The sequence below is a fragment of the Mustelus asterias genome, chromosome 26 (genome assembly GCF_964213995.1).
Source record: "Mustelus asterias chromosome 26, sMusAst1.hap1.1, whole genome shotgun sequence".
NCBI classification, from domain to species: Eukaryota; Metazoa; Chordata; class Chondrichthyes; order Carcharhiniformes; family Triakidae; genus Mustelus; species Mustelus asterias.
This window is the reverse complement of record NC_135826.1, coordinates 22,806,344-22,827,608: the sequence shown is the minus strand read 5'-3', so window position 1 is coordinate 22,827,608 and position 21,265 is coordinate 22,806,344. Positions and strand designations below refer to the sequence as shown.

General features: G+C 40.6%; 1 protein-coding gene across 1 annotated transcript in view; it reads left to right on the top strand.

The window, feature by feature from the left end:
- polrmt (polymerase (RNA) mitochondrial (DNA directed)) overlaps positions 1–16,894 on the top strand; it is a 102,331-nt gene extending 85,437 nt beyond the window's left edge. Inside the window, exons 17-21 of the mRNA XM_078198260.1 lie at positions 6,612–6,710; positions 10,230–10,302; positions 12,034–12,125; positions 12,283–12,356; positions 15,714–16,894. Of these exons, the coding sequence (XP_078054386.1) occupies positions 6,612–6,710; positions 10,230–10,302; positions 12,034–12,125; positions 12,283–12,356; positions 15,714–15,763 (388 nt within the window). The 3' untranslated portion in view covers positions 15,764–16,894. The remainder of the gene's footprint in view (positions 1–6,611; positions 6,711–10,229; positions 10,303–12,033; positions 12,126–12,282; positions 12,357–15,713) is intronic.
- Positions 16,895–21,265: the final 4,371 nt, after the last annotated feature.

Sequence of the window (21,265 nt, the reverse complement as noted above, 5' to 3'; positions counted from 1 at the left end):
AAATTGACCTGAGTGTGAGGGGGATTAATAAGGTAAATATAGAATCCCTACAGTGCAGAAGGAGGCCATTCGGCCATCAAGTCTGCACCAACACCAATCCCACCCAGGTCCTATCCCCACTTAGCTACCCTGCTAATCCCTCTAACCTATCACATCCCGGGACACTAAAGGTTAATTTAGCATGTCCAATCAACCTAACCCGCACATCTTTGGACTGTGGGAGGAAACCTATGCAGACACGAGAACATGCAAACTCCATACAGACAGTGACCCAAGCCGGGAATCGAACCTGGATCCCTGGAGCTGTGAGGCAACAGTGCTAACCATTGTACCTCCATGCCGCCCCGAATGTATGAGAATAGGGCCTGGGTGGGATTGTGGTCAGTGCAGACTCGATGGGCTGAATGGCCTCCTTCTGCACTGCAGAGATTCTATGATTCCCCCACCCAGAGTATATTTTGGGCCCTTGCCATCCTCAGTGCTTCCTCCAAGTGGTATTCAGTATGGAGTGGTGTTCAACTGATTCATCAGCTGAGGGGATGCTGTATGTGGTAATCAGGAGGTTTCCTTGCCCATGTTTGACCCGTTGCCAGGGAGTCCAGAGTCGATGTTGAGGACTCCCAGCGCAACACCCTCCCGATTGCATACCACTGTGCCGCCACTACCTCTGCTGGGTCTGTTCCTGCCAATGAGACAGGACATACCCAGGAATAGTGATGGTGGTCTGGGACATTATCTGTAAAGAATGATTCTGTGAGTGTGACTGTATCAGGCTGTTGCTTGACTTGTCTGAGACGGCTCTCCCAATTTTGGCATAAACCCCTTGATAAGGGGTCAGTAAGGAGGACTTTGCAGGGTCAACAGGGCTGGGTCTGCTGTTGTCATTTCTGGTGCCTAAGTCGATGGTGGATGATCCATCCAGTTTCATTCCATTGTGTTTTCTTTGTAGCAGTTGAATACAACTGAGTGCCTTGCTAGGCCATTTCAGATGGCATTTAAGAGTCAATCACAATGCTCATTGGGCCTCCACTCATTGGTATAATGCTAGCAATTGTACAAACTAAAGTCAATTTAGAAAGTTGCAAAGTTAGCAATTCCAGAGGAAAAAAATAGACTAAAATTCAAGGACTAAAATGCACATGTAACAGCGTTCACATTAGACATCTACATTATTGTGTTATGGTTGACTTTGTTCTGTATGAAGAAATGACAAAGTTTGATGATTGTGTCCTCGGAGCAGAAAAGGCTAAGAGGATTTAGGAGAGCTGATTAAAATCATGAAGGTTTTAGATAGAATAAATAAAGAACATTTTTTTCCAGTAGCTTTTGGGTCAAAACCAATAAACTGACTTAAGGTAATTGACAAAGTAACCAGAAACAACATGAGGAAAAACCTTTTTACGTAACAGGTGGTTGGGAATTGAAACTGATGGATATAAACTTAATAGTAGCCTTCAAGAGGAAATTGGATAAATACTTGAAGTAGAAAAAAATTACAGGCAGGTTTAAAGTTTATTCATTAGTGTCACAATTGGGCTTACGTTAACACTGCAATGAAATTATTGTGAAAATCCCCTCGGCGCCACACTCCGTCGCCTGTTCGGGTACACTGAGGGAGAATTACGGTAGCACAGTGGTTAGCACTGCTGCTTGGTTAGCAGTGGTTAGCACTGCTACGGGCGGCACGGTAGCACAGTGGTTAGCACTGCTGCTTCACAGCTCCAGGGACCTGGGTTCGATTCCCGGCTTGGGTCACTGTGTGGAGTTTGCACATTCTCCTCGTGTCTGCGTGGGTTTCCTCCGGGTGCTCTGGTTTCCTCCCACAGTCCAAAGATGTGCGGGTTAGGTTGATTGGCCATGTTAAAATTGCCCCTTAGTGTCCTGAGATGCGTAGGTTAGAGGGATTAGTGGGTAAAATATGTAGGGATATGGAAGTAGGGTCTGGGTGGGATTGTGGTCGGTGCAGACTTGATGGGCCGAATGGCCTCTTTCTGTACTGTAGGGTTTCTATGATTTCTATGATTCTAATTTAGCATGGCCAATGCACCGAACCAGCACGTCTTTCAGACTGTGGGAAGAAACCAGAGCACTCGGAGAATACCCGTGCAGACACGGGGAGAGCGTGCAGACTCCGCACAGACAGTGACCCAAGCCAGTAATTGAACCTGGGTCCCTAGCGCTGTAAGGCAGCAGTGCTAACCACTGTGCCGCCATGCCGCCCCGTGGGGGGGAAGAGCAGATGGTTGGACTAACTAGATTGTGATTTGAAAGAGTTGGCACAAACTCAATGGGCTGCTTGGTCTCATCTGTGCTGTATAATTCTATAAATGTTTGGATCAGCCTAATTTTATTTTAACAATGTGCAACAGAATTGCACAGAATATATTGATTGGAGATTCTACAGCACATTAACAGGAATAGAATAATAAAAATCCACTCCCAAAGGCAAATTGGGGTTTTGTCATTTTTTGCTATTTCTCAGGAGCCATGTAATTCTTAAGCAACAAGAATAAATCTGGAGAGATGACTTTAGATGCTACCCAATATGATGATCTGGGGCTTGAGAGATTGCAAAGCACTCCCATTTCATGACACTCCTTAAATAGATTTTGATTCTATTTAATAACAATTTCTGCAGAAATTGGATTATTTTAACGAGAATAAATAGCGTTTTGTCTGATCGCCATGATAAAGACTCTTGAGTTATTGACTGACTGAGTTTGATTTCATGTTCAATAATCTAATACTGTAACTATCCCTCATGAAATATTACAAAACTTCAGTGTGAATCTGATTTTATGTTGTTTTGTTTTTAAGCAATAATTGTGTAGGTTTAAATCCTTGCACATTTTCACCTGATGGTTGGTGTCACACAGTTGTCCAAATCTAATGCATTCATGAGAGTTTTATTAAGTTGTGTCCTCTTTGTCTACCTGATAGAATGGTACTTTACTGTGTGCATTAGACTTCACAGCATTCTGCATGATACTGACATTGAATGAACACTATTATTAACAAAAACCATTTGGATGAACATAAATGTGTTCAAAGTCCTTAATGGTAATATTTTGTTAATTCCTGAGAGTTGTTAGTCCATATATGATTAAAGTTAAGACAATGATAAAAGTCGAAAAATAATAAACTTAGTGTGAATCATTTGAGCAAACAAATCAGGAGCTTCCCGCTTTTCAATTATTGTCCAGTGTTGTGTTTTTCACATATGCAATTCTAACTTAAAATCTAAGCAGAGCAGAGGAATGTTGACATACAAATGTACATATTAAGAGAAGGATTAGGCCACTCAGCCCCTCGCGTCAGCTCTGCCATTCAATAAGGCCATGGCTGATCTGATTGTAGCAGTAACCCCATATTCCAGCCTACCCCCAATAACCTTTCATCCTCTTGCTTATCAATAATCTGTTTAGTTCTACCTTAAAAATTGTCAAAAAATCTCCTACTGCCTTTTGAGGAAGAGTCCAGAGACTCATGACTCTCAGAGAAAAAAAATCTCCTCATCTATATCTTGAGTGAGTGACCCTTCATTTTTAAGCAGTGACCCCTAATTTTAGATTCTCCAATAAGTGGAAACATCTGCTCCACATCCACCCCTCAAGAGCTTAAAGGATTTGATCAAGTCATCATTTACTCTGCTAAACTCTAGTGGATGCAAACCTAACCCTTCCAACCTTTCCTCATAAGACAAGCCACCCATTCCTGGTATTAGTTGAGTAAACCTTCTCTGAACTGCTTCTACTAGATTTACCTGTTTCCTGAAATGAGAAGACCAGTTCTATACACAGTGCTCCAGTTGTGGTCTCACCAATGCGTTGTACAACGGAATCATAACCTCCCAATTTTTAATCAATTCTCCTCTCAAACAATAACATTCTATTAGCTTTCCTAATTACTTGCTGTGCCTGCATACTAACCTTTTGTGATTCATGTACTAGGATGCCCAGATCCCTCTGCATCTCAGATCTCTACAATCTCTCATCATTTAGATAATACACTTTTTTATTCTTCCTGCCAAGATGGGCAATTCCACAGTTGCCCACATTATACTCCATTTACCAGATCTTTACCCACTCACTTAACCTTTGTCTCTTTAACAGATCTTGCTAAAGTGGCTGTGTTAATGATCAATATTGAAACAAGTCATTTCATTACAATTACTTTTTTTTGTCTTTCATTCTAATGGTTATAAATCAATCCTACTGTAATTGACAGTTTGGCAATATCAACTTAAAATAGTTAAGTGCTTTATAGTGTGATCTTTTCTATGTTACTATAATAGGTACTTGAAAAAATGGCTTGCAGTAATGTAGGAAAGGCTTTCATTTATAGTGTATTCATTTATTTTTCCTTGCCTATCTTATCCCATGAGATCACTGTGATTTCCTGCTTGTTTCTTCATGTTTGCCTTGACTTCATTCCAGTCTTTTGATCTCCTACGCCCCTGCCCTGTCTTACAATTTTTGATCCCTTGCAGCAGTGAATCAACCTAACTGAGCGCTGTCACCTGTAAATTGCAACCTAGCCTGTCTTTCATTCCCTTTCATCTGAATAATGAATTCTAAAATTGCCTGTTTTCCTGCATTTGTATGGACATCTTGTCCAGTTTTTGTTTTCAGGTCAGGGATTTTATTCTTTGGATAGTTTGCTTTAATATTCTGTACGTGTGCCCTAAGCTCAGAGGAGTACACTCTTACTGCATCAGTGAGACATTTTATCTCTAAATTAATTTGTCATAAGTTGAAAGTGACAGAATAAATTGTTTTTCTGTACTATGTGCTAATAAAATGACAAAATTTCAACAAAAATCTATAAAATGATATTGAACGTTGGTGAGTCAGAGAATGTGCCATTTTACAACAGTTTGGCAGTTTTTACATGTAATGCATGGGACTATTGACTAACGTTGGCTGAATAAGTCAAATTCTGTTTTTTATTAAAGTTGGCCTCTTGAGCATCACTGATTTTTGAGTTCTGCACCACCGATGACCATGCCTAATTGCCTCAGCCCTAAGTGCTGGAATTCCCTTGGCACCTTTTCTCCTCTCTACCTTGCTTTTCTGCTTTAATACGTTCTTGAAACCTATTTCTGACCAAGCTTTTGGTTATCTGACTTAATAGCCCCTTTTGTGGTTGTAGGGTTTCCAGCTGTGATTAAATGTTTTCCAGGAGGTTTCATCACTTGGCCCCATGCTCCAGCCATTAGTGGCCCAACACATCCATCCTTGTGATGCGCTGTGCTAATTGGAAAGCAAAAGGTCACCTCACCCAACTGGATGATACTTGACTGTCAGCCAAACAGCCTTTTCCCCCATTTTCAACTGGTTCAAAGAAAATAACAAAAAAAATATTTTTTCATGTCCCTATAATTTTTCTCCAGAATTGCACATGGCCCTGGCCTAGAGATTGTTCTTCAATTCCCGAAGACTCCAGGCTAACCCTGGAGGTGTGACAACCCTACCTTCAAGTCACAGTCTGCCAACTTAAGAGTGACCCTTTTTCATACACTGGTTTCCAGGTTGTTAACCAATTTTCAATCCAGGCCAGTATATTATCTGCCAGTGCCATGTGCTCTAGTTTTGCTTGCTAACTTCCTGTATGGTGTTTTGTCAAAAGCCTTCTGAAAAGCCAAATGCATCACTGTGACTGGCTCCCCCTTATCTATTCTGCTAGTTACATTCTCAGAAAACTCTTAACAGGTTTGTCAAACATGTTTTCCCATTCATAATCCATGGAGAGAGTCTGCCCAATCCTGCTGTTATTTTCTCCAGTTATCATATTCTTTATCAAACACAGCCCCTGCATTTAGACTCGAAATGTTGGCTCTATTCTCTCTCCACAAATGCTGTCAGACCTGCTGAGATTTTCCAGCATTTTTCTGATTTTGTTTCAGATTCCAGCATCCGCAGTATTTTGCGTTTATCACATTCTTTATAATAGATTGTAGCATTTTTTCTTACCACAGGTCAGTAGTTCCCTGTTTTCTTTCTCCCTCCTTTCTTAGAGTGGGGTCACATTTGGCACCTTCAAATCTGCTGGAGCCATTCCAGAATTGAACCTGATAGTATTGGGAAGAAGCTGTATTTGGATGGATCAGTCTTGGGTTTTGGCAACTAGGTGATGATCCTGGAGTTTGGCAGCATCTTGCTGCAGTGCTAAGGCTTGACAGCATCAAGGTGACTTTTTGGTCTTACCTACCCTGCCAAACCACTTAGGAAGAGTACCTGGATTTTGCCAAGACTGAGGGTGAAATAGGTTATTTGGTTCAGCGGTAGAATGTGGCAGTGGAATGTTGATATGGGTTTTCCATTAATTATGCTGTTTGGGAATATTGATACGTTTGACATGCACTACTATAAATATTTTCATTTAAAAACTGTGCCCCTGGAAGAATAACCTTACTGTGGATAGGAAGGTCATAAGCTGGCTTTTAATATATTATGGATTGATTCTCGTTGAATTGTATTGTTTATAATGTTTGGTACTTCGTGTAATCAAAAACCACTATTATATTGAGTATTGATTCACCTGCATGTTCCAAAGCCCCCAGTGGATGGTGCTCCAGAAAAATCTGACCTTGTATTTTGTGTTCACTGCAGACGACCTGACACAGTCAAGCAGAAGAATGCTTTTCCACCAAATTTCATTCATTCGCTTGATTCGACTCACATGATGCTAACAGCACTCTATTGCTACAGGTAAGCTATTGACTGATAGCCAGACTGCAACTTGAACATCATCACAATTAAAATGTTTGGCTGCATTATTTTTTTTTATTTTTAAAGCTATAACCTCATCACTGGCAAAATATATTCTTCCTTAGGATATTGAGCTTTATTTATACTGCACCTACTTCCTTTATACTTCATGCTTTAAAGTGGCTTTAAAATCACTCTGCGTGCTTTTGGATCCTTGAGTTCCTTAATTTACTTTCAAAATCTATGCATTTTTTACAAAGTCTCCTATAATTGTCTATTGCGGTAATATTATACACTTAATTTTGCTCTTGTTCGAAGCCAAGTACAAGGAAAATGTTAAAACAGATATAATCGATCCAGTTACATAATTTTTTCACCAATTCTGTGGTGCCTACCTAGATTTTTGTTTAAGCTGCTAAATTGGCAATGGTGCCCACAATGGCTACATGCGGAAATAGTTAAAAGGACCATATATGGGACCCTTTCTTTGTTCCCCATTATAATAAACCTGGCCCATTATAGTTTAAACAGAGGTCGGCATAGGCATACTATCCAATGTAGTTGGGATCTTGTAGTCATGTTCCCTCAGAAGGATTTTGTACATGCAGGAGATCTTAATTTACATAAAGTAATAAAACAAAACTCTGTATAAATCAAGTGTATAAAACTTTATTGAGGATGAAGTCATCAGTGATTGGGACCAAGAGGTCAGGAATTAGTTGAATGATTGTGGCTATGCTTCTCCCAATGTAATGCTTTTTCCCTTCCATTCCTGCTGGTGAAATAAAAATATGCAATAAATTAGATTTGTTTCACAATCAACAGGAGGGTTTTGTAGCCCGTGAATTTTTGAACTAAGATTCTGGCACACACCAGTGATGAGCAAGCTGAAAATTATTTTCTGACATGTAATTTTTCCAACCAACTTATTCCCAAGGCCATTTTATAAAATAACCACTGACACCTGTTCATGATATCATTCCTTAATGGGTGATGATTGCTTGGAAACAATTTTGTGATGTATTCAAATGTGTACTAATGAGGTTTTTCTTTCCGCCAGACCATCTCAATTAGCATGCACGGCTGTTTATATGCAGCCTTGTTTAATACTTTAGATAGTACTTTGCTCCTTTAATTGTCTGCTATCATTTTGAAACACGTGTGTCCTAAGTACGGTTTCCAACCTCTCTGAATAATATCTCAGCACTTCTAGTGGCAAAAAGTTATTACTGAGATTTTGAAAGGTTCGTGTTTAATCTTTCAACAAAGTAAAATTACTTTGTATCTGATTATGTTTCTGAACAGATTATGCTGAATTATATTTGCTTTTTTGTTCCATGACATTAGTCACTTGTATTGTGGGAAGTCAAGCATGTTTTCAGGCAATTAGAATTGACTTCATCATAGCATTGAAATGAAGATTGGCTCATTTATCAGGCCCATCAAGTCTGCTCTGAACTGATTGTTCAACCTCATAGCCACCCCTAGAAATGTTTCCTGGAAAAAAGAAAGCGAAAATAGAGAGAATTTTTTTTTTCGGACAATTCACAAAGAATTTCTCCTTTCATAAGGCAAACTCTTGGAGTTCCTAGTGGCCCATGACTCATTGCAGTCTCAATTGAATAGAAACGTACCCATATAATTGGAAATGCCCACTTTCAGAATCCTGTTAGGTTGCCTGCCTAAAGGACTATGCAGAGCATGTTGTTCCAGAGGCTGGTTACCATCTGCAAGCAAAACCATTTTCTGTTGTCAAACCTAACTCTTTGCCAACATATTTCATGGACATGACCGCTGCTCCTTCACTGCTCATCAATTTCAAATAACATGTCCCCCATTCCCTTAACCAGTTCAAAGAAAAACTTTCCAATCTCCTCTAAGCTTACATGTCTGCAAAGTAAATGGTCCAAACTCTTGGAGCTGTGCCTCATAACTCAGACCTGCAAGATTTGACATGACCCTGGTCAACCTCCTGTGCAATCTTTTTAGGGTCTCATTATCCTTTTGCATATCCATAAACAAACAGAAAATAAAAGTTGAACACAGGCACATCAAACCCTTTTATAGTTTTAAGGGGCAGTGGCACAGTGGTTAGCACTGTTGCCTCAACGCCAGGGACCCAGGTTCAATTCCCGGCTTGGGTCACTCCCTGTGCGGAGTCTGCACATTCTCCCCGTGTCTGCGTGGGTTTCCTCCGGGTCTTCTGGTTTCCTCCCACAGTCCAAAAGATGAGCTGGTTCCAGGTGCATTGGCCATGCTAAATTCTCCATCAGTGTACCCAAACAGGCTTCAGAGTGTGACGACTATGGGATTTTCACAGTAACTTCATTGCAGTGTTAATGTAAGCCTACTTGTGACACTAATAAATAAACTTTAAATATATTAGACCAGGTCAGCTCCATGTGTTTTCACATCATGTCATTTCATACCTTAAGGTGTCATTATCCTTTTGCATATCCATAAACAAACAGAAAATAAAAGTTGAACACAAAGCCTTTTATAGTTTTAAGGGACAGTGGCACAGTGGTTAGCATTGTTGCCTCAGTGCCAGGGACCCGGGTTCAATTCCCAGCTTGAGTCACTCCCTGTGCAGAGTCTGCATGTTCTCCCCATGTCTGCGTGGGTTTACCCTTATTATTTCTTTATGCAATGACCAAGTAGTGTTGGTGGTTTGATCCATGCAAGGACAGTTTTGTAATATTTTAAAGTCTAATTGCAGTATTTTTATGTTTTTTTTTAACTGAAACTTGACTGGACAATCATAGCAACAATGTGCAACCTGACCATGTAGTCCACCTAGCAGCTGTTGAAAAAGAAAGTTCACTTGATTAAATATTTTATAGAAATTGCAACTTCTTATTCACTGGCTCCACTGCCAAAGCCATTAATTTTAATAATATGGCTGAGGTAAACAAAAAGTTGGCTTTATATAATGCTCCTCACACAAAAGAGCAAATAAGGAATGAAGATGTGGACATCCGGCAGTAAAATAAAAAGGCAAGACTAAGGTTTTGAAAAGGCATCTGAAGACAGTGAGGACGATAGCTAAACTCAGGTGCTTCTTGCAAAGAATCACAGGCCCAGAACCATGGTGACTGACAATGAAGTGGCCATCAAGCACTAATCTAGTGTAAGTAGAATGGACAGTGCAGACAAGGGTAATTGTACCAATGCGGAGGAGTACATGGGCCTAAAGACAGTGAACTTGAAGCAAATTCACTCGGACAGAAAGACAGTGAAGCTTGACGTGGGAGAAAAGTACTTTATGAGGGAGAAGAAGTAGGCTGTCGGATTTTAGAATATTGAAAGTTTTTGAAGTGTGGAGAACAGAAGGCTGGTGAGAGAATTCATGAGGTACTAATTTAGGGTGAGGTAGGGGTATAAAGTTTTAGATACTAACTATGCTTTCTTGGTATCAAACCAAATATATAGAAAGAAGCTGATGGAATTTGAAAGTGGATTCACCCTAAATCTTAGCATCAATTAGAAGATTTCATTGCCATTACTTTGTCTTTTCAGTGCTGGAGTAACATTTGTCTCTGTCCACGACTGCTTCTGGACACACGCATATACAGTAGATATCATGAATAAGGTAAATATTCTCCTTTATATTATTTATGCTTATTATTGAATAGTACATAATAGGATGTTGCGTCAGTAAAAAATTTTTTTACAGTAATTGTTTCAGTAACATTTTTATTATGTATACATTGTGAGAATGGGTGCCTTGAGTACTTAATTTTCTGCTCTGACGAAGGGTCATCCAGACTCGAAACGTTGGCTCTATTCTCTCTCCACAGATGCTGTCAAACCTGCTATGATTTTCCAGCATTTTCTATTTTTGTTTCAGATTTCAGCATCCGCAGTATTTTGCCTTTAACTTCATTTTCTATATTGATTTCACAAATCTTAAGTGTTCTCTCTGCAAATTTCTCAACTTTTATTTGCAACATAATCATAAAACAAAATTTTAAAAGATCCTAGGTGCAGAATGGGTTGTTACACTAATAATTTCCCTTTCCCAATGAATACATCAGCTTAAGAGTTTTGTGTTTCCTTGGTGGAGTCAGAGTGAGAATTGTATGCCAAAATGTAACATCAGAATAATTAAAAACTTCTTGAGCCCGCCCACATTTACTGATGAAAGTCAGGAGAGCTGGATTATTATTTTCTCAGGAAGGTGGAACAGCAGTTGCAAATAGTTTTGCACTCAATGTTCAAATGAAAATGTACAAGCTTTTATTCTTATCTTACCAACAAATGAATAAAATAATTTTGTACTATGAGCTGAATGGAGATATTGACTAAAGTAGTGGAAAACAGCATTCACTTAAATACGCTTACTTAGAACTCCATTTATGGGTGTTTTTGAGTGCTGTAAAATACTTTTAAAAAAATGATTGTTAGGGTGCCATGATAATATATCATGACCCAAGTGGACATTTGTAACATGATGCTGAGCTAGCAAACAACAATAAGAAATGTTCACTGTTAATGACAGAGCATTCAAATATCTAAGCTGTACCTGTTGGAACTCTCTCCTAAAGCCCCCATCCCTTTCCACATTTCTGTTCACCTTTAAAACCTACCCAAAAGCCATTTTCCTATCAAATTTGAAGTCTCCTCTCCTAATTCATGCATTGTAGCTCATTGTATTTTCTTTTATTCCCTTTATCTATCTAGTTTTCTCCCTTTCTGTAAAATGCCATGGCCTGTCGTCCACGTAAAGCTGCTGTATAAATACAAATTGATGTTGGGAGTTAGATCAATGACCTGATGGCCTTGTTACATAAGTGCTTCTGCGTTGATAAGCATCCAAAACTGCTGCAAATCGATGCAAAGCTGTTAGTATCGCAGCACTATTGTACAATGCGCACGAATAGTGCTGTGCTTTTAATTAACCCTTCATTTGTAAAAGTTTCAAGAATATGCATTATTCTAGGTGAAGTCAGTAAATTGAGTCTGACTTTTCTACCTAGCTGTGAGACTTGTGAAAGAACCTATCAAAGATATGTCTTATCCTAGGGAACTCTGCTGTAAGTGTCAATGGAATGAATGCCCTGAATAGATTTAAAGGTAACTTTGAAATGCAATGCAGTTAAAGCTAGTCTTCTCTATCGTTCCAGTCTTGTGGAATTGATGATAAACAGCAATGTTTATCCTTATGAAATGCAGTTCTATTACAATGGATCCATATGTTATTGTCCATGACACTTTTTGGCTCCTAGCTGGCATCATAGATGCTTCTTAGTCCAATCTCATTTAACCCATGAGGTGACAATCTGCATGTTCTCTCATTGAATAGTGTGTATGTGTGTTGCAGGTTTGCCGTGAACAGTTTGTAGTCTTGCACAGCCAACCTATTCTTAAAGATCTTTCCAAATTCCTGGTAAACAAATACCGCTATAACATTCCGTGAGTATTGCCCTCTTCACAATCTATCACAAATCATTATCTGTTTAAGGGTATGTTTTACAGCAATCAGAAACATGAATTAACAATGCTTGCTGTGGCTGCACTTTTCTGCCCAAACATTCAAATTGGTTACAGCCAAACATTTATGTCTTCGCAGTGCTGATCGAAAAAGCAAAAAGCTTCAGGACTACCAAAGAATGATGGAGCTTCTTTCCAAAGTACTGGAGACAGGTACAAGACAAACAGCTTTAGGATAAAGAAGAAAATTAAGTCAGGCATTGCATAAGTAGGGCACATCTACACTGAAGCAAATGAATTTGTTGGCATATGTATTTTTATAAAATGCTATGGGTTTTAGCATACGTTTTTGGAAGGAGATAGCAGTTCTGAGAGGTAACTGAATGAAAAAAAATACTTGGGCTAAACACCTTCAAGAAAAGATATAATAACTGTATAACCGGTAGTTTCTTGAGCATTACCATGATCATTTTTCTTTACCTTATTTAACTGAGTAAGCCATTTTTTGATGGGATTGATTTTACTCTGAAAATTGAAACTGTTTATTCATTACCCCCCTCCCTTTTCCGTAGGCACTGATCCCTCAGATTGGTGCATGTCTAAGTAGTTGTTATGTATGTTAGAGTCTTGGACAGTGTGGTTGTATGCAGTTTTCCTTGGGAATTTCCGCAGCCGAGCTCAAACATGCCCTCAGTGCATGCACAATATCGTCCAGCAGGGTCTACTGGAGCCCTGGCCCTTTCTTCCCCTCCCAAAACCATGGCATCTGACACAGGCTGTGGTGCCTACCATCATTCTGGGTAAGATCAGTTGACTCAGTACTACATATGGATTGGGCAATAATCTTGCTGGATAAACTTGCTAAGGAGGGCCCCACACTTGCTTTATGTTTGCAGATAACTAGAATCATAGAATCCCTGCAGTGCAGAAGGAGGCCATTCGGCCCATCGATCCTGCACCGACAGCAGTCCCACCCAGGCCCTACCCCGTAACCCTACATGGTTACCCTGACACTAAAGGCCTGATTTTGCCATCAACTTGCACCCATTTTCGGGCGCGGTAACTTGATAAAGTCAGACGTGAGATGAGTAGATCCACATCTGCCTCTGCGCCAGTTCCCGCTTTACCAAGGCCCGAAAATGGCCGCGATCAGGATCATGCCCGAAAGGGGCACGACGGCCATTTAAAAGCATTGGCATGCATTTAAATTGACTTAATGGGCTGCACGCACAACTTTACCAGCACTTCCCTCTTTACCACCACGTTCGTCCATCCAGAATCGGCGCAAAACAGACATACTCCGCAAAAGTCCAATTCGGGCGCTCCAGTTAGTGAGGAGGTAAGTGCCGAGCGTCCAACGGTGCTCTGCTTGAGAGGGGAAAGAGGGTGTCCACTGCAACTCTGCCTGGGATCAGGGAGGGGGGGTCTCTGCCACTCTGCCTGAGATCAGTGAGCGGAAGGGGGGAGGGGCCCATGATAGGTCTGGGTGGCGGAGGAGGTGGGGGAATAAGGGGACAGTAATGTTGTGGGGGTGGGGCAATGTCTGGGGGCCGGGGGAGGCATTATTCGGGCCGGGAAGGATGTGGCAGGGGAGCAGTATTCTATCATTTTTTTCTCTGCGTATACGCAGTTGGAGGCACCGATCGGGAACCGCAGGGTTTTGGGCGCATTAAGCCCCACCCACAGGCTTGTGCAGCACGATTCGGAATTGCTGATATTTTTGGAGGCACAGTGTGTATGGGGGCCTGAGAACGGTTCTAAAAGTCGGATCTGAAACACTCCCAGTTTCAAGTCCGCTCAGCACTTGGAATCAAAATGGTAAAATAGGGCCCTAAGGGTCAATTTATCATGGCCAATCCGCCTAACCTGCACATCTTTCGACTGCTATACTACCTCAAAAATCTGTCTCAATAGCCAGCCAAGTGCTCCAATCAGCATTCCCTTTCTACCTCTTAGTTAAAAATTGTGAATATACTTCACCAAAATCATGAAAGAGTATTTATTTAGTTGAAAGAAGACATCTGGTAGTTTTCTGTGTTATTTACAGTTTTTTCCCAGAGAGCAACAGTACTGAATGAGCAAAAGGTTGTTGGAGCAACCTTTGTCACTGACAAAACCTAGCTTATCCTGTACAAACTGCTGCATCAAAGTGACAAGCAACTGAGGCCTGTTGTGATGAAAGTGTAATTTGCACAGGCTTATACAATACCTTTCCTAAGCTGTCTGAACGTTTTCTCTTTGAGCATCTGTCTCTGTACCCTTTTTGTGGCATCACCTGAACAAAGCATGGTGAATCTATGCTAATTTCACTGCATGTTTTGAAAGTCTAGCTTCTGTATCCCTGTTTACGTATCTGTTTTAAAGAGGTTGAGTGGGTAGAGAGAGAGAGGAAATCATGTGTGACCTGGGCCTACCCTCTAGCCAGCAGCAGATTAATTGTAGTGAATTTAATTCCTTCCTTTTGTGTCCTATCATTTAGAAATGTGTAATAAGATTGTACTTTTGACTTGATAAGTATGACAAATGGTGCAAAGAGAAAGATCCTCACTCACCTGTTTGCAGTCACCTTCTGTTCTCCAGCCAGGCAATCCAGCCGAGGTTCTGAAGTTCAAGATCAGGAAAAGTACCTTGGCTTGGAGAGTCACCCCTGAATCAAAATTTGAAAAATTGTTCATGAAAGACCATCAATGACTGATCCACGTCACACTTGCATTTTTTGTTTCCCACGTAATCTCGATATTATAGAATCATAGAATCCTACAGTGCAGAAGGAGTCTGCACCGACCACAATCCCACCCAGGCCCTATCCCCATAACCCCTTGCATTTACCCCGGCCTAACTAGTCCTCCTAGGGACAATTTAGCATGGCCAGTCCACCTAACGCACACATCTTTGGACTGTGGGAGGAAACCGGAGCACTTGGAGGAAACCCACGCAGACACGAGGAGAATGTGCAAACTCCACACAGAGTGACTCAAGCTGGGTCCCTGGCGCTGTGAGGCAGCAGTGCTAACCACTGTGTCATCGTGTCGTCCCTTAAGATCCTTTGAAAATGTAGGATCTACTTCAGTGATTAATAGTGCTTCCCTTAGGAAGAAGTGACTGAACCTGTTCCTGAAATTGCACAAAAGCTATTGTTTAGAGATGACCAGTTCAAGTACTAATGAGTTCATTAAAATGCCTTTTAATACCTCAATATGTATCATTAAATCTTTAATCTATATTAGGGAACATTTTTAAAACATTAGTTCAAAACTCAGCTAATTCCATGCATGAAACATTAATAAACTATTAAAAAGTTTAGAATGAATTTTCTTACTTTTTGCATGTTCGAAAAGGCATTCCAAACCTTGTTTTGTGAAAGTTTTTTGCGCTTAATATGCTGAGCTATGAATGATTAGCATTTTAGATATGTTTCCAAATATGGGTTAATGAAAATTTAATAAACAATATTAAAAATGTAAATTGCCCTTTTCCACAGAGATCTTGACTTGATTTGCATTGCTTCTTCCTTCCTGACCCACTTGTTAATGCAGGACTGATTGGTTTTGTGTTTACGTTTCCTTTCAGGTGAATTTGATCTTGAGAAGGTAAAACAATCTACCTATTTCTTCAGCTGAAGATATCAGAATGCCGGGATGATCATTTAAATGTATCTGCCTTTTGAACCCAGCAAAATCCCCCAGCTGTTTGCTGGACTCATGACAGACTCATGCTGGGAAATGAAATTATTGTTTCAGTGAAATGAAGACTTTGTTTTTGTACAGCAGACCTGTATAAATCTTTGCACATTTATTGATACGATCAGTGGAAACCTGAGATGAACTGCCATGGACAATAGTTCAACTCCATTTCTGCCTGAGGATTAAGTTGGTCAAATTGGCACCATCATTCTAGAAGAATTAAATAAAAGAGTGTTTCCGATTTCTTCCAATTACGTATAGCCTTGCTCAGTATATACTGGAGAAAGCAACCAAGAATGTTTGACTATTTTTTCACTATCTATTTTAGTTTTTTTGTCATCCCTTCATCAAGGTTTTACAGAGCTCCAGTTCTGCAATTGTTTGTTCTTGGGGGCCTGAGGCACAGCACTGTGCAGGATCTTGTGCAAGACAGGAGGTCCATGATTCAAATACCTGAGCAGTCGCATTTATCCTCCCGACTTCAAAGTTGCTGCTTCCCACAAAGTGCAATCCCATCTCGATTCTTAATTTGAGAAATACTGGTATAAGCACTTTCCAAAAGTAAACTGTTTCTAATCAATTTCCGATCTATTTTTAGCAACCGTTCTTAGTTTATTGGGGCCAGGGCCAGCTCATCATGACAGCTACCGTGACCTTAATAACATCATTGTAATTTAGCAACCTGGTGAGTGAAAAATAAAAGTAAGAGGAAGAAAATCCCTACAACTTGATAAATGGGACTTGGCCTCCACTCTCTCGCTTGCTGTGTTTGAATTTAAGGACAACTGTCCTTAGTATTGAGATCTTATTCCACTGGTGTCTTATGATATGTTACGGAAAAATTCAAGATTTCTGTTGGTACCAAAATATGATGACTGCAGCTTTCACTGCTCTACAGATTTAGTGAAAATCTATTGTGACCCCCATGTCTGAAAACGAAGAGGAATTGTTGTATTTAATTTTGCCTGTAACTTGAATAATTCACCAAGTTGAACTGCATTGGATTTTGCCTGGTAACAGGAAATTTGACGTGCGATTGTACTTTTTATAATAAATAATCACAATCAGAAAAATGACTAACGATCCTGTACGATTTATTTAAAATTTCTCCATAGGTTTATGCTGATCAGAGGGTTAATGTCCTCAAATGTCACTGCTGGTTGTCAATAAAAAGGAAATTACAGAAACATTTTACCAATGCATCAGTTGGAGAAACTGTTTGGCTTTGAGCTTTCCTGAATACTTTGCCCTTGTTTGGCAACTGTTAGAATAAGCATACTGAATCTCTATGAATGGAGACCCTCATCTTTATGTTTGAATTTTGGAATGATCCATTTGTGGTAAGTTACTTTTCAGAAAGAGAATGTCAGATGGCCTTAGATGATGGAACATATTCCATCCTTCGACCTAGTATACAGGTTAAAATATTATCCAAAGTTTCTTTATAAATAAATGATGCATGGAATCAGAAACTCGAGCAAAAGTCAATTAATAGCTCAGCGCTTGTTTGAGGGAATTGGAGTTGGTGCATTCGGGGGTTAATAATCCCTTTTCAGAAAGCTGTCTTTTTGCAATTTCTTACCATGAAATAATCCCTTTGAATGAATCAACTAAGCCTCCTCTTAGTCCTTGGAGCAAGGCCAGCAGGTTTGAAATACACCTTTTGGGATAAGTTATACAATGCAGAATATAAGAGCTTCTCCTGCGTTAGAATTGGAATAATGAAGGAGGTATACAAGTGGGTGGCACAAGGGCAAATTTAATGATTGGCTGAGAAAATAACAGCAAGTTTAATACACATGCTTTAATAATATGTAAAAATGACTGCAATTTGTGACAAGGAAGAGACCCCAAGAATTGCAAATCACCACAATTTATGCACACTGCAAAAACAGGAGCTCACTATCAACCTCCCCAGGAGTTTTAAGAAATTGCTTGCAATTGCACTGTTAAGAGAAATTAAACATGCATGAGAAAGTTCAGTTGGCACTTAAGGACCGTTTAACGACTAGATTTATGTTCTTGCAATGCCAATCAACCTTTCCGGAAGAGAGAGGAAACAATTGAAACTCTGGTCTCATTGCGGGAAGTAGTCAATTGTTCTTCGAGGTGATCAAATTTTTCATGTTTTTAGTTTTTTCTTTTTTTCTCAATCTAATCTTGATCCAATCAATTTTTTAAAAAAAAGACTCCCTTAGTCAAAATTTCATCCCCATCATTCTTAAGTAAAACAATTACACGAGACCAGCAATGTAATAAGGACTTGCAAGGTACATAACCAATTTTTAAAAGTCCCACAGCTGTCTCCTCCAATGTTTCCAACAGAAGTTGACACGTCTCTCAGTCAGTGCAGAGACTGGTAATTTCCAGCTGAAAGCCTTACAAGTTAGTAGTTTGACAATTAATTGGAAATTTGTGCTTTCTGCGTCTTTCCACTAGCTATTAGTCATAGAGGTATACAGCATGGAAACAGGCCCTTCGGCCCAACTTGTCCACACTGCCCCTTTTTTTAAAACCACTAAGCTCGTCCCAATTGCCCGCGTTTGGCCCATATCCATCTATAGCCATCTTACTCATGTAACTGTCTAAACACTTCTTAAAAGACAAAATTGTACCCGCCTCTACTAGTACCTCTGGCAACTTGTTCCAGACACTCAGCACCCTCTGAAAAAATTGCCCCTGTGGACCCTTTTGTATCTCTCCCCTCTCACCTTAAACCTATGCCCTCTAGTTTTAGACTCCCCTACCTTTGGGAAAAGATATTGATTATATAGCTGATCTATGCCCCTCATTATTTTATAGACCTCTATAAGATCACCCTTAAGCCTCCTACACTCCAGAGAAGAAAGTCCCAGTCTATCTAGCCTCTCATAACTCAAAACATCAAGTCCTGGTAATATCCTAGTAAATCTTTTCTGCACTTTTTCTAGTTTAATAATATCCTTTCTATAATAGAGTCATAGAGGTTTACAGCATGGAAACAGGTCCTTCAGCCCAACTTGTCCATGCCGCCCTTTTTTTTGAAACCCCTAAGCTAATCCCAATTGCCCGCATTTGGCCCATATCCCTCTATACCCATCGTACACATGTAACTAAATGCTTTTTAAAAGATAAAATTGTACCCGCCTCTACTACTACCTCTGGCAGCTTGTTTCAGACACTCACCACCCTCTGTGTGAAAAAATTGCCCCTCTGGACACTTTTGTATCTCTCCCCTCTCACCTTAAACCTGTGCCCTCTAGTTTTAGACTCCCCTACCTTTGGGAAAAGATATTGACTATCTACCTTGTCTATGTCCCTCGTTATTTTATAGACCTCTATAAGGTCACCCCTCAGCCTCCTACGCTCTAGAGAAAAAAGTCCCAGTCTATTCAGCCTCGCCTTATAACTCAATCCATCAAGTCCCGGTAGCATCCTAGTAAATCTTTTCTGCACTCTCTAGTTTAATAATATCCTTTCTATTATAGAGTGACCAGAATTGCACACAGTATTCCAAGTGTAGCCTTACCAATGTCTTGTACAACTTCAATGTTCTGACCGATGAAACCAAGCATGCCGAATGCCTTCTTCACCACTCTGTCCACCTGTGACTCCACTTTCAAGGAGCATTGAACCTGTACCCCTAGATCTTTATTCTGTAACTCTCCCCAACACACTACCATTAACTGAGTAAGTCCTGCCCTGGTTCAATCTACCAAAATGAATCACCTCGCACTTATCTAAATTAAACTCCATCTGCCATTCGTCAGCCCACTGGCCCAATTGATCAAGATCCCACTGCAATTCTCGATAACCTTCTTCACTGTCCACTATGCCACCAATCTTGGTGTCATCTGCAAACTTACTAACCGTGCCACCTAAATTCTCATCCAAATCATTAATATAAATGACAAATAACAGTGGACCCAGCACCGACCCCTGAGGCACACTGCTGGTCACAGACCTCCAGTATTGACTCATTCATGAAATTTTCAATTGACAATGACTATGGCATTCCTCTTAGACTCACATGACAAAGGTTTTAAAGTTAAAGTTTATTTAGTATTGTCACAAGTAGGCTTACATTCAACACAAGAATTAAGTTACTGTGAAAATCCCCTAGTCGCCACACTCTAGCACCTGTTCAGGTACACAGAGAATTTAGCATAGCCAATGCACCCAACCAGCACGTCTTTCGGACTTTGGGAGGAACCTGGAGGGAACCCACGCAGACACGAGGAGGACGTGCAAACTCCACACAGATAGTGACCCAAACTGGGAATCAAACCTGGTTTCCTGGCACTGTGAGGCAGCAGTGCTGAACACTGTGCCACCCTGGCAATGTGAAGCATAGAATTTGGCATCGAGGGCTACTGCCCAGTTATTAACCTGCCTTTACTTTGAAGGTGAAACATTGCAAAGTATTTACATCATAGAAACAGACCCTTCAACAAGCCCTGTTTATGTTGCCCCCATCTAATCCAATCAACATATCCTTGTGTACCTTTTACTGTGCGTGCTTACCTAGCTTCCTGTTCAATGCATGTGGTGAGCAGCAAAGGAACAGCCTGAATAATGGGGAGGATTCTTAGTTGAGATGAGGCCTTTTGCTGCCTCACTGCCTGAATTTTCTCCTCTTCACCGCAGCCTCACCCCATTTCAGGCAGGGTAACGAAGGGGAATTATCATGTCTGTGCTTTAGTTGAAACCAAAGCTAATTAATGCATTTTACTCTGTTGACTTAAAATCACACAAATATGAAGTAAAAAATGTATTCTCAAGGACACAGGACCAAGCTCTATTTTCATCACAATCAAATCTTCATCACTGCGCCAAGGACCCGGGTTCAATTCAGCCTTGGGAGACCGTGTGGAGTTTTCACATTCTCCCCATGTCTGCGTGGGTTTCCTCCGGGTGCTCCGCTTTCCTCCCACAGTCCAAAGATGTGCAGGTTAGGTGGATTGGCCATGATAAATTGCCCCTTAGGTTCGCAGGGTTAAGGGGTAAACCTGGGTAATAGTGCATACTTGATGGGCTTAATGCCCTCCTTCTGCACTGTAGGGATTCTATGAATTGAAGAGAATAATGACCAGTCTTAGTCCGTCACACCAACTGGACCACCGGAAACCAACGAAATGTTGCATTGCGCTCATTAAAAAGAAAAAGTTTATTTATTAGTCACAAGTAAGGCTTACACTGCAACGAAGTTACTGTGAAATTCCCCTAGTCCCCACATTTCGGCGCCTGTTCAGGTAAATGTACCTAGCCAGCACATCTTTAGGACTGTGGGAGGAAACCGGAGCACCCGGAGGAAACCCATGCAGACATGGGAGAACTTAGTTGAGATGAGGCAGCAAAAGGCCTCATCTCAATTAAGAATCCTCCCCATCATTCTGTGTGCAGACTCCACACAGTGACCCAAGCCGGGAATTGAACCCAGATCCCTGACGCTGTGAGGGA